Source organism: Filicampus tigris, chromosome 8, assembly GCF_054856515.1.
Source record: "Filicampus tigris isolate MCC_2025a chromosome 8, RoL_Ftig_1.0, whole genome shotgun sequence".
NCBI lineage: Eukaryota > Metazoa > Chordata > Actinopteri > Syngnathiformes > Syngnathidae > Filicampus > Filicampus tigris.
In genome coordinates this window covers 12,299,865-12,313,847 of record NC_141224.1, presented here as the reverse complement: position 1 = coordinate 12,313,847, position 13,983 = coordinate 12,299,865, and the positions used below count along the sequence as shown (strand labels likewise).

General features: G+C 40.4%; 1 protein-coding gene across 6 annotated transcripts in view; it reads right to left on the bottom strand.

Moving 5' to 3' along the window:
- Positions 1–2,596: 2,596 nt before the first annotated feature.
- Positions 2,597–13,983, bottom strand: part of kif13a (kinesin family member 13A) — a 47,607-nt gene continuing 36,220 nt past the window's right edge. For 3 of the 6 annotated variants that reach the window (XM_086038021.1, XM_086038026.1, XM_086038023.1), the window contains 13 exons: positions 11,929–12,055; positions 11,791–11,846; positions 11,329–11,453; positions 11,001–11,177; positions 10,822–10,914; positions 10,586–10,738; positions 9,763–9,840; positions 9,609–9,668; positions 9,317–9,398; positions 8,247–8,398; positions 7,667–7,819; positions 5,130–6,177; positions 2,597–4,556 (listed from right to left, as the gene is read on the bottom strand). In XM_086038021.1, coding sequence (XP_085894147.1) covers positions 4,423–4,556; positions 5,130–6,177; positions 7,667–7,819; positions 8,247–8,398; positions 9,317–9,398; positions 9,609–9,668; positions 9,763–9,840; positions 10,586–10,738; positions 10,822–10,914; positions 11,001–11,177; positions 11,329–11,453; positions 11,791–11,846; positions 11,929–12,055 — 2,438 coding nt within the window. In that variant the 3' untranslated portion in view covers positions 2,597–4,422. The remainder of the gene's footprint in view (positions 4,557–5,129; positions 6,178–7,666; positions 7,820–8,246; positions 8,399–9,316; positions 9,399–9,608; positions 9,669–9,762; positions 9,841–10,585; positions 10,739–10,821; positions 10,915–11,000; positions 11,178–11,328; positions 11,454–11,790; positions 11,847–11,928; positions 12,056–13,983) is intronic. The other 3 variants (XM_086038022.1, XM_086038024.1, XM_086038027.1) reach the window with 3 other exon arrangements.

Here is a 13,983-nt window from a genome sequence, read left to right as displayed (position 1 = left end):
TTGTTAGATATTATGTGGGATGATGGAAATTAATTGAAAATGTATGTTCCACTTTTTTTTTCTATATACTGCATCTCTTATCTTTTAAGTTACATTCATCGTCATTTTTTGGGGGGGTGGGTGAAATTTGAATTTTCTATTAATTTTGATCTGATAGAAATTATTGATGATTGAAAGCTAATCAAATAAACACTGCTTCTGTGTCAATCAAATCCACCCTGCTCTTGTTTTGGATGTTGCAGTGATGAGCAGTCAGGGCCAACACCAACACTATGGAGAAACTGTCCTACATTTACAATCTAAAGTCAAGTATCCACGAGAGATAATTGTATTAGTTTATTCCCCAAAGCCTTTTCTCTTCATTTCGTAGTGTATCTTTTGTCTGCATTCCTTCCAGTAGTGTAATATATGTGGAACTTTAATTTGTATATAATTTTTTGGTCCAATCAGATTTTAGTCTCGTATTTTAGTCTCTTTGCGCGGTTATGTCAATATAATCTGCCCAGGGCCTTCAGAATCAGTACTTCTGGCTGATGTAACTTAAACTATATTAGCAATGGGACTGTTTCAAAATCGTCCTCACAAGTCCAGTGAGCCGGCCCTTGATGACATCAGCATTTCTTGATCAGCAAATGACATGTACTGTATTTAATAATCAAGATCTCTGGTGAGTCTAATGTTTAATTTAACTGTTTCATGTTTTGGTCATCGTGGCACAGCTCTGCATTATATTGCATTTTTTGCATAGTATTGCAATGTGAGAGTTATGGCATCAAAAACTGAATTAGTTTTATTAGTTGGGTGAGTCACTCCTGAAGGCCCAGGTCCAAAATGTACGACCCACTGCTGCTGGCCGAAATATCAGGTGGAACCGCAGTGTATGAGACGTATTTAAAAAACAGAATTAGTACCTATATAACTAGAGCAATAACAGTATGATACGGTAAATTAATAACCATCCCAAAGCCAATCAAATATGGGCATAGTTCATATTTTTCCTCTCAGCTTTTACTTTTGGATGTCATTAGTGGAAGTGTACCTAATGTGGTCAATGAGTGCAATCACAGCACCCACCCACGCACGCACATGGGAATGTAACATCCTCTGTGCCAAACTCATTCCTCATATATACTGTGAACAACTGTCACACATTGGCTACCGTGTATACACACACTCAACTTGTTCTCATTTAATATATAGTATGGTCTCACTTTTTAAATTTAGATTGTGTTGATAAATTAACATGAATGCATCAAGTTACAAAGACTTTATTCTTTTTTTTAAAGAAGTGTTATACGTATATGCAAAACTGAAGCATTCTGTCCTCACTTTAACATTTCTTATAATGCCATGTTGTGCATATTATTGTCCTGTACAATAGACTGCAATGCACTGCATCCTTTTTAAATCAGGTTGATATGATGCATTGTTTTATGTATGAAGTAGACTATACATAAATTTGCCCTTCCCTACTTAAGAATTTGAAATAGTTTGGAATTACAGAACAAATGGCTCGGATAATGGATGGATGGATGGATGGGATTTAAACTTTCGACATTTTTATAATGTTAGGGTTTAAGGTTTTAAGGTGAAATGGGTTTATCAAATAATTTTGGCAATACATTAAAAAAATGCCCAATTTATTTAGATCTATTGTTAGACTACTTCCACTGTTTCATGTGAATGCCATTTTTAAACCTGCAGCCAAAACTCCAGTGAAGGGATTCAACTTCAATAATAGCCAAATTTAGATTTATACAGGCTACAAATACCAGCTGTATCATGTTTTATACGTGTAATGTGTGTCTCTGTGTTAGTGCATGAGGACATATGGAAAGGTCACACAGGCAAAAGCACAGGTGTGCACACTAAAAAGGCACCACTGCTGTCACAGTGTCATAGCACACTGCAGGGACACCCAAATAGAATAGTCATTGTTAATGTTAGGCACCACACCTGTGCTTTCCCTATATGACAACTTAAATTATGTCTTGTTTAAAAAAAAAAAATCACCACACATGACCTGTGTGCCCTCTGTGGCAATAGTTGCGCTTTTGTACAAATGTATTCACTGTTATGCTTGTTTGCACAGCGTGACGTTTAAAAGTAAGGTTTGGATTGTGCCTTGTTTAGATGCTAGCTTGAGAGAAAATACACAGCAACATGCGAAAGAACAAAACAGACCTTTCAACAAGACAGGTAAGAAAATAGAAAAATATAAATGTAGCTTTTTAAGTTAGAATTTTCATTAATGGGAAAATGCAGGCAGTCAAGATGGCGCTGCAATGCAGTACAAAAAGTGTCACATTATTCATCATCACTGTCACTGTTTCATGAAAAGCGCGCTTTTATCTAAAAAGTGTTTATTAAATTGATACATTGTTTTGTTTATGTTTGGTATTTAAAACATATTTGGAGGTGCATGCTGTTCATTGGACAGAGACATAAGCAAATGTTACTTTTAAAGTTTTAAATTTCAGCAAAACAAAAATGTGCAGGGAAGATGGAGTTACTGTCCAATTGTCTAATAATAACAGCGTGCATCAACAAATATTGGTACTTTTTATCTAACAAAACAAAACAAAAACAAAAAAACTATTTGTTCACAAATTATTTTATGTTTCATATTAAAAAACAATTTGGAGGTACAGTACATGCTTTTCATTTGACAGCGACTATATGAATCTGAAATACTAATGCTCAAAAGCACAAATGTTAGTCAATTCAACAGAAAAGTCAACACAGTGGTTTGATTGTAAATGTTCTATTCTAGAACATTCTTGTACCAATTAAAACACTTTTAGCGATACATCATAAATACAAATCTGTACATTATAATAGCGTAAATACTATTGGGAAAAAGAACAACTTGTATTTACATCCCCGCAAAGGAGAGCAGCTGAAGGGAAAGATCGTCGATTTACAACTTGAACATATACATTATATATAGATGCATCACAACTTTCTTGTCTGCAGTTCGCCACGTTCATACAGAACATCCTTTCTGTAATGTGACACCGTTTATCACACTGTTATTCGATCCTAAATAGGACATAATGCATTATTGAGTACCTGCTAATAATGTGGTATTATGTATCAGTCAGTCAGCATATACATTTCACATGGACACACAAGTAAAAAAAAAAAAAAAAAAAGTAATAAAATGCACATCAGTCGAGCCAATTGGGCGTCATCATAATAGACACACATTGTCACAGGTACACACACTTTTTTTTAAGGTTAGGTGTCCACCTTTATGGAGGCAGGGACATAAGGCATCGTATCCAAATTCTGGATAAAGCCTATAAAATCCACATATCCAAGTGCTGAACAGAGTCGATAAAGTCTTCATACAGAGGAGACAGCATCCGGCTTAAGCGTCCTCTCAGTTGAAAGTGTGAGAACTCGCACGCTCAGTTCGGTAGGGAAGACCGTCCTGACCGCCTCTGAGGATCCTTTCCAGTGCAAGCGTTCAAACAGCACGATTCTCATGCTGGATGGGGATTGTTCGATCCACAGTGTTACAGTACTTCAACAGGATAATTCAAGAGTCACAAAGTGAAGGCAATGCAGGTTTTCTTGTTGATCTTGAGGATATGTGGAATTAATCCGTATATAGAGTCATGGCACTAAACTTTACACATATACACACAAATATACTGTATATTCTGTGTTCTTCTAAATACAGTATTGTTAGAAAACATGACATAGAACTTGGTATGGAAAATACGGGTTATTTCTTAAGATGGAAACTTTCCAGGGGAAATAAGTGGAATTCATAGGAAGGAATACAGAATTTAAATGCCGTTGGATAAAACCATAGTCTAGGTTAAAAAAAAAAAAAAAAAGGCAATTTTTTTACAGTTAGATGAAAAAGTAAAAAAAAAAGGTTAGAAAAATTTACATTAATTTACCTGTATACCTACTTCAGAATGTTCACTTTTATGCTTGTTAATTAAGACAAAATTTCCAGTTAACTGCCATTAGTTCTCATAAAATATTTCCAAAATTCCTTAGTTGAAGTTCCCATGGAAAGTTTCCACACTTTTGCAACGGAACTAACAGCAGATATGAAATTCTTTGGTTGCCCCTGACAACACATCAATGAAAATATCAAGGCCTATTATTGACAGTAGTACATTCTTAATCTTCATATCCCAGATTAATCATCATATGATCTTCAGGGGATTATGACAACATACAAAAATATGCTTTCTTAAGAAAATTGAAGTGGCTAATATTTCCATATGGACTCCCAGTTATGCATTTCCCCTTAAAAATAGACCCATATGGAAAAATATGTGCATAATGAGCATGTGCATATTCAGTGATTAGCTTCAAGAACAAGTAAAAGCCAAAAAAAAGTCCACATCAGAATCTTGGCCAAAAAAGTCAAGCAGTGGCCCAGTCTGTGTCTTTGTCTTATCTGAAGAGAGTGGTTGGTTCTGTGTCCATGGAGGGCGGACCTCTGGTCAGACGAGACGGCTTCACGAACACGCCGTGGCCTGGAGGACATCGGAAGTACACTCTACCCTGGACTGTACCATTGTGCTTACCTGAATGAGGGTACAAAATATTGAGCAATATTAAAAACATTGAAACGTCATAACTGTCTTAACTCAGTAATCCAAATGAAGATTTTATTTACAATATATGGCCAAACGTATGAGGACAAACTTCTTAATCAGGCATAACCTAATCTGATTAATTTCCCCATAATCTTTATTCTGAAGATAACTGTTCAGTTAACCTAACATGGACGTTTTTGGTACATGAGAGGAAGCCGGAGTAAACCCACACAAGCAAAATTATTATAATTGTATGACTTTAATTACATATAATATTGAAATTATTCAGAGATATTTTTCTTATTAAAAAGCACTTTTAAAAAATGTTTTTGGGAAGCAGAAACAGATTCATGGCATTTCTTCTAAAGGGGAAAGATGATTTTAAAAGTGTGTGTTTTGAGTAACTAGCGTGGTCGAAGAATGAATTAAACTTTTAGCTCAAGGCACCCCTGCCCTTGTAGTCAAAACAAACAGCTCCCTCTAGTGGATAAAATCTTCATATATGTAAATCGATGAAACTATTGTGCAGTATTTCCTTAGTTACATTTCCAATGAACTCACCCACTGCCAGGTCCAGTTTGACACCAACCCAAATGCCTTTGGCGAACTCCACCCCTCCAACGTAGTGGACCATTCCTCGCCTCTTCCCCACCCACACCAGCTCCCCGGGCGCCATCCAATCGGGGAGCTGGGCGACTGGGGTGCTCTCATCCCCGCTGGAGTCACCCGAGGGCTCCGTGCTGCTGGCGTTGGGGCTGGGACAGGGGCTCCCGAGGGGCACGTCTCCCTGCGCTGGCTCGCGGATGGGAGGGTCTCCTCCTCTGAGAGGCGGGGCTTTGGACAGGGCTCTAACAGCGGACGGTGACGTAGAGGTGATAACTGAGTTTGGAGATGGGGCGATGGTGCAAATTACAGTGTCAGTCGAAACAGAATATTTGTGTAAAGCGGCCGAAGCGTTGTCGGAATTGTTCATCATACAAGTAACAACAGAAGAGTCACACGTTTCTGTCTTGTTAGTCGTCTTCAGTGGCGTGGCGATCTCAACACCGCCTTGCTTCCATCCCTCTGTAAAATCATCATCCAAATCCTTTTCTGCAATAGTGTCATCCGCCCCTTTGAAGTCAGTGAACTCCTGACTGCAACTGAGATTGCAGTTTTGAGGCAGAGGAAACGTTCTCTGCTTTCCACAAGGAACGCTGACAGGTAAAGAAGTAGTGGGGGTGAGCAGCTGCTGGTCTTCACTTCCAGCGGGAACACCTTTAATTTGTGTGTAACCCCTCCCGGCATGACAACCGAGGGCGTCTGGGGAATCTCTGGAGGTGCAGCTGAGATGATCAGAACTCTCACTGGAACTGAAAGGCAGGTCGGACAGCGTGGCGTTGGAAGCGCTGTGGGAAAAGTAACCGCTGGTGCAGCTACTTGTGGTGGGGCTACGAGACACCTCCTTCGGCTCCTTCAAATCGGCGCGGCTCTCCAAGGCGGCGTTGTAGGTGTCAAAGTTTGCAAAGTTCTCCGGGATGTATGCCTGGAAGTCGCCGCCGTGGTCCTGAAGGACTTGGTCCAGATTGAGAGACATGTCCACTGCAGTCTCCTCCTCATCAGACTCCTGCTGTTCAACACCAGCAGACATTAGCTGTGTGAAGCAAACCTCCCCTTTTATTACAACACTACTCCAACAGTTAATGAGGGCAGAATGCGATCATGCAACATGAAAGTTGATGGCTTGTGTCTGTTGCGGTGATATTGCACATTTTTCTTCACGTTCAAAATTGCATGATATATTTCTCCCTCGGCTGCATTGACACTGTATGGTCTGATTTTTTTTCTTCTCTCAGATGTGGGTCAGTTTGGATTGGGGTTTGAAAATTAATTGAATACAAATTGACCTCACAATGTGGGAGAAATCAATATTCAAATCGCCAAGGCTGCAATCTGGGGATCTATTTATTTATATATTTATATAGCATATGTTGTTTCATGAAAATTTAGATGATTTATGTTTATGCCACACTTGCTTGGTAGAATTGTGTGAAGTTGTCATAGTGAACGCTTAAAAGACTGAAAGGCAGTGTTTAGGAAGTTAACAACTAATTGAAGCATATAAAAAAAACAACTTTTCTTTCATATTAATTAGTGGTTCATTGCCTTGCTTGTGTTTGTTAAAAGATACACAGGAACAGGACCTTGAAAAAAATAATTGCTTATCAAATCACAATTCCCCGCCCCCCCAGCCCAAAAAATTTGCAATTAGATTATTTTGCTAAATCTTTGGATATCATCCGAAATGCATGAAATTGGTTATCCTCATGTTGTAATCAGGCCTCAATCATTAACGGTAAATGTCAGATCTCAATCTGTCAGTGTGATTGCTGTGGAAACAGACAGATTGGATGGATCCGGTCGTACGTCATCAATGACGCAAACGTGGAATTGCTAGTGGAGTGGTTTGAAGAGCTGACACTGAAAATGGATGAATGAATGAATGGATACACTCACACAAATATCCATGCTAAATCAAATCTACTCCATATTGTCCATTAAATAAGGAAGAGGATCGCTGTTGTCTGTATAGTAGTTGTAATCGTAGTAATGTCTGTGTTGGATTGTAAAAAAATTAAAATAATACAAACACAGTTATTTTGCATTATTTTGTAGATCCCTTGGGAAGATGTAAATACACATCCATTTATTTTCTATATCACTTGTCCTACTTAGGGCTGCGGGTCAGCTGGAGCCTATGCCAGCTGACTTTGGAAGAGGGGCGTTGAACACCCTAGACTGGTCGCCAACCACAAGGCATGAAATAAACGGGAGAAGAAAAAAAAAATCAGAAGCCGGCTCTAATTCGGAATTGGGTACAACCTGTTCATGTTTCCCCAGATTCCAATTGATCATTGATGAGGTAATCAACACTTTTTTTCTTTGCGTACTCTTGAAATTGAATCACACAAATAGTTTTCAGCTTTTGGAATACAACGGGAGTTGGTTCGATTCCTCCCTCATTGAAGTGTAAGCCTTTCAAAGCAATCTGATGGCTCTTGCCGTACCGTGACCGTGTGACTTTTCCTTCCAATAAGAGCGGCGTGTGTAGCACTTACAGCACCGTGTGGCAGTGTGTGGCTGAGCTGTCTGCAGGTGGGGGTGGAGGTGGGGGTGGAAGGCTTGCAGTGGCCCTCGCTGCCTGCCCTAGGTCTGCGCCAGGGGCAGGGAGGGGGGAGCAGTGCAGGGCTGTCCACACATGAGCGCATGCTCTGCGGATGGGTCAGAACAACAGCACAGACTTCACGCACATACACATAGACAAACACATTGCATGCATGCCAGCATGCATGGAGCTGGGCAAGGTCAGTTACATAGTTAGTGGCATGCATTTCAATAAACGGCTTGCAGTGTAGCTAGCTATGATGGTTGGAATATAGATATGTGATTATTCAAAAAGTGTGGGCAACCGACATGTAGTTTTAATGTGGTCGCAGTCAAGCTGTTGGAAAATTATAGAAAACCTGAGTGTTTTGCATTGGGCACAAGGGGCTAAAAAAATGCTGATGAAGTGCAGTGTCATTAATGCATGCACAACCTTTGAGGAATGTCTGTTGATATGAGTGACACAAACATTCATGCACGGCGTGAGGATCACATTCAATGGGCATCTAATATGATGAACTCATTCGCTCTTGCCTCTTGTTCCAGCAGTGGGCGGGCCTCCAGGACTTTCTTCACCTTGTTCTCCTCCTTGACAGGCAGCAGAGACTTGAGGAACTTGGATGGCTGAGGGGATAGAAGCTTGAAGGGACTGGAGTTAAAGAATGTAGGACTCTCTGGAACGGACCCTGTGCAGAGACGGGAGGTGACATAGTGTTGAGCGCAGTATAATAATAAGTGCAAAACAGATTATTTAGCCCATTTGAATTTGAGGTGAGAGACGTACAATCTGGTTGCCAGCGACTCGCAGGGCACATATAGACAACTATTCATACTCACATCTGCACTTGTGGACAATTAACATCTTCACTCAAAGAGGGAAATCAACCCAAACATATTTTTTTCAAGAATATGTTCTCAGCAGGCCCACTAGTTGAAAGACGGCATTCTGATCAATATTGCGTTTGTGGAATATGAGTTAAGCAGCAAAAAACTTTTGTCAAAATAGTATTGTGTCTGAAAATGGAGGTAAGAAATCACTGAAATTCCTAAATGTCATCTGTGAAAGCTTATCAATTAAAGCGGAAATCAAACCAAACATATTTTTTCAAGAATATGTTCTATGCTAGCCCACCAGTTGAAACAAGGCATTCTGATAAATATTGCGTTTCTGGAATAAGAGTTAGTCCACTCGTTTTTAGATATCTCTGGGGGCGGCCATTTTGTCACTTCTGTCGACTGAAAATGACATCATAACTGCTCAGGGCTCAGGTAACGACCAATCACAGCTCGCCTGTTTTCTAAAGCTGAGCCGTGATTGGTCGTTACCTGAGCCCTGAGCAGGTGTGATGTCATTTTCAGTCCACAGAAGTGACAAAATGGCCACACCCTGAGATGGCTAAAAACATGTGGATTATCTCATATTCCGCAAACGCAATATTTATCAAAATGCTTTGTTACAAATAGTGGGCCTGCATAGAACATATTCTTGAAAAAAATAGTTTGGGTTGACTTCCCCTTTAACCTAACATGAATGTTTTGGGAATGTTTACAACATGCAAACAAGAAATAGCTATCACATTGTCAAATTCTCTCATGGTGATTACCTGGCCCTTCCTTGTTTTTCACTGGTGTGCTGCAGAGCGAAATATCCTGAGGATTGCAGCTGTCGACATGATCACAGTGGTCCTAGAAACCAATATATAGATCAAATTAGCTCAGAAAATTAGCCCCCCCCCCAAAAAAAAAGCGAGAACGACTCCACAGCTTTGTACTCTGTTTACATCCACTGCCACTCATGCATTTTATTTCCCGAGAGCGGTACGTGGCCATTTTAAACAAAGCGCATTCTCAGACTACAGCTATAAAACATGTGATCAACACAGTGTTAAAGCATACCTCACATACTTTGCGGTCTTCATCCTCACAGCCAGTCAGGTCTGTTTTACTGCAGGAAGACTGGAGAGCAGGAAAATTTTTTATCCACAAGTCAACACTATTATTTCCATGTGATCCACATTGCGTGAAAGAGTGAGAGTAATGTGCTCATTACATGCTGTACATTTGGTGTGCTGAGGCTTCTTCTGAGATGTCTTCCCTTAGTGGTCAGTGCCTCCTTCACTGTCACAGCCTGTGGAAAAATATATATTTATACTTTGAGCTGAATGTTGGAGACTTTGAACTGGGGTAAGAGGGGTAGTTCTCCACCATATCCAGCCATCCGGTTTGGGTCTGGCTGTGTTCTGCTTGTTGAATTGGGCAAGTGGTTTAAATAATGGATGGGGGGGGGATATACAATAGTCACAATATCGGCATATCATGATATCGCGATGTTAAAATTGCCACAATATATCGTCTCGCATGTCATGACATTTATAGCAGCAAATCTGTTTAAAAGCCCAAGTTGTCTTCCATTTGTGCAGTTCCAGCACCCTCTGGTGGTGAGTTTATTAGTGCAGTTTAATTTGATCCCACCTAGTCCCACGCTAATCGCCAATTGGAGCGCATGACTGGTCAAGCCTATTTCTTTGTGAATGCTGTTATGTACATAAACTGAAATATTGTGATGTTGTTTTTTAATATGAGCTTCTTTTTTACAGTATCGTGAGCTAGCTTTTTATATCTCGCCACCCCCCGCAATATCGTGATAAGTATCATATCGCGAGGTTCATAACGTGATATCATATCGTGATACCGTGGCATCCCTAAAATGCAGTTTATATGATTTCATTGTATTATTTTCATTACATCATTATAACTGAGATATTGTGCTAATTATTATGAAATACATTGTATTTGTCCGAATGCATCAGAATGAATGAGAAAAGATTTCAACCATCACTGGTTTAGCTGGTAATTAGCTGGCTCTACTGTACCTGTCGCAGCCTCTCCAAGCTGAGGATATTCTCCACTTGCAGGACTCCTCGAGTGTATTTCTCAATGTAGGTTTCTCCATCCTGAGTCTCCTCGCTGTCCGCACGAGCAGCCATGAGGGCCAACGTCTCTCTCTCCTCTGGCTCCTCTGAGGCCTGACATGGCAAAGTGAGAAAAAGGGGTTCATTTCAAAAGACTTTCAGTGCAATTATTAGAATACATAGAGAATATGTTGCACCTTTGGTATGTTGGAAACAATCTCATAGGTCACACCACAGGAGTAAAGCATATTCTTAAGCGACATTCTCCTTTTGAGACTCTGCGTGAAACTCTGCACAAGAAGAGTTAAATTAGGTCAGCCAATTGAATGGTGTAGCCCGCAATAAATCGTCATAACGTCATTTCTCGCTCACCAACCTGCTTGTTGTAGATGTTGACGGCGACCCTCTTGCGGAGCACCAGTTCCATTGAGGCAGGGTGACTAAGCTGTACTGTGGTTTTGAGGATCAGGTAGATACGTTCGTGAGGAGACGTGACTCGATTGAGATGTACGGAATCATGGATGGATGAGTCCCAGGAGCACACCGCTGACACCTGAAAAAAAGAAAAACGCATGAAATGTGTTTTAAAAATTCAAAGGTGCACATGGGATCTGTAAAAGTAGATGCACGCTGCCCCCATAAAGTTAGCTGCACAGTTCTATGTTTGAACACAGGAGGGCAGTAAATGCAAATTAGTGACTCACCTCCTCCTCGCTGTGCTTGATGATGGGGAGATAGAAGAACTGGCTTCCATGCTCCTTGGGTAGGATAGAGTTAACGCCTGCAGCATGTGGGCCCGTCAGCTGCTCATTCACTGTCAGATTATCAGCTGGTGGAACAAAACACATCTATATTAAGATTCTAAAATATACACTCATTAAGTATATCTGCACAGTCTAACCAGAGATAATACAAGAGCTGAATGAAAAATGGTCTTCACAAAGACACTAATGCTCAGTTCCTCATACTTATTTCCCATTGAACCAGACCCATCTATGCAGTGCTAATCACTCATTCATCCATCAACTAGTCAGATTTAGTCAACTTTTAAATTAACCAAGGATCAATGTGTTATATTATCTCTATTAGCTTGTGTTTGTTTCACAAGTTATGTTAATGTGGTGGCTCCTGATTGTAACTTCATTTCAAGAATGTGATTGACTCACCATTCAAATCAAGGAAGAGGACTGGGGTATGAGCTTCCATTCCGGCAGGCGCGTTCCTACAGGCAGAAATTTGAAGCCAAAGCAACAAATGAAATGAATCGGCCACAAATACGGTAGAACAAACTACGGATTGTATACCAGTCAGCAGGAGCTCCAGGGATGCCACTTCCAGGTGCGGGTACGAGCACAGCGTTTCTCTCCTCGGTCAGGCCGACCCATTGTTCAACCAGGCGGGCTTCACGCTCAACGTCTTCCTCTGACTTCTCTGGATGGATGGAGAGAGAAGGAGAAACTCACCATCACAAACTATGAGACCAAAAGCAAGAGAGTGCAGAGTGTGTCAAAAACATGCAGTAGTCCTTTGGTCTGCAATGCTCTCCTTCCACTAGTTGCATTTCGAAAAAGCAACTTTCCATTTGGGTACCCACTGATGTGGTGCTTAAAGGCCTGATTTGACCAAGTACTGAGGTTTGGTTGAGTTCTGTACAAAAAGTACCATACGGTTTTGCTTGTGGGGTGGAGCTAGACGTGATCGCTGCTTGGTCACTCAATTGTCACTTCTGTGTCACAATGGAATGAAGGAGTGAAAGGAGAAGAAAACAAAAAGCAGCATTTCAAAAATACCAGGAATTTAGATAGAAAGTTGCGTTTAGGCTGCTATGTGGCCCAAGTCGGGGTTTTTTTTTTCAGAAAACCCCCCAAAATCTGATTAGATTCTATTTATTAAACATTTCATTTCAGTGGTAGAAATGAATGACTTGTTTAACTAAGGATGTAGCTGGTTTTAGCAGAGATGGCCACTGGCCAGCATACTGAGGAGAGGGGAAAAAAATTGTTTTTGTCAAAATATGACTTAGGTAATCATTTTAAGAGACTGACGAAATGCAAGCATGATCAGGATTTACAGCTCCAAACTGTACTGTGGCCAACTAAAATGTAAGACAATGGAGGGAAGAAACACAAAAAAACCTTTTTACAAACAAACAACACTTGTTTTGTTCTAGGTAAAAGCCACAACTAATGCTGGATGTCTCCAGTTTTTGGCTTTTTACTGTGTTGTGCTCCTCTTTTTTCTTGAATTTATTGTTATATTACACTATGCTGCGCTCACACTATTTATGTAGCTTTCTCACGGGTCTCCCCACTTTTAGAGGTGGGAAGGTTAAGCGGGGACATTGGGGAAGTTGAGGGTTCAAAACCAGCTTCAGACAATCGAAGTACCAGGGGAAAAAGGCATTCTGTAGGGAAGCAAGGCACCAACTTGCAATTACTAAAAAGTACAACATGTTAGTTTAACTCCTCCCTGTGGTGGAAACCCAAATCATGTGCTCAGTCTTGTATAAAGCACCTGAAAGTAAGGCTTGAGTTGAAGTTGCGTAACAAGGAATAACTTGAAGTGAAGGCCACCTTGTAGAATATTACTCGAGTAAATGTCAATTTGATTTTTTTGTTGAATTTTACTGTTATTTATCTCGTTTACAACAGAAAATTGATGGCTGGATAATTTACTTCAGTGGTGCACAGTAGTAAAGATTTGTGTGGTGGCTAACGAGTGAAGTGCAGTGACATGCGCCAATATTACGATTTCCTGATTTACCGCCCCCCTACAGGATTCCCTGCCTGAGCCACTTCAGGCATGACTAAGTTCCGCATTGTGCAGTGCGGTTCAGGCATTAAGTCAACAAATGCGTCTGATTTTATTTTGTAATAACGAGTGATGAAGATTATTAGGGGAAATGTATCAGAGTGGAAGTATACATTTTATTTTGAGAAATGTAGTAGAGTAAAAGTGAAAGTTGCCAGAAATATGAAAATAAAACAAAGTACAGATATGTGAACACTATTAAAGTGGGGATCAACCCAAACATATTTTTTCCCAGAATATGTTCTATGCAGGTCCACTAGTCGAAACACGGCATTCTGATTAATATTGCGTTCGTGGAATATGAGAAATCCATCCGTTTGTAAGGGGCGGCCATTTTGTCAATTCTGTTGCTTGAAGATGACATAGAAGTTGCTCAGGGCTCAGATAACGACCAATCATGGCTCAGCTTCAGAATACAGGTGAGCTGTGATTGGTCGTTATCTGATCCCTGAGCAACTTCGATGTCATCTTCAGTCGACAGAAGTGACAAAATGGCCGCCCCCTGAGATGGCTTAAAGTGGGGGCATTTTGCTTCTTAAATTATATTC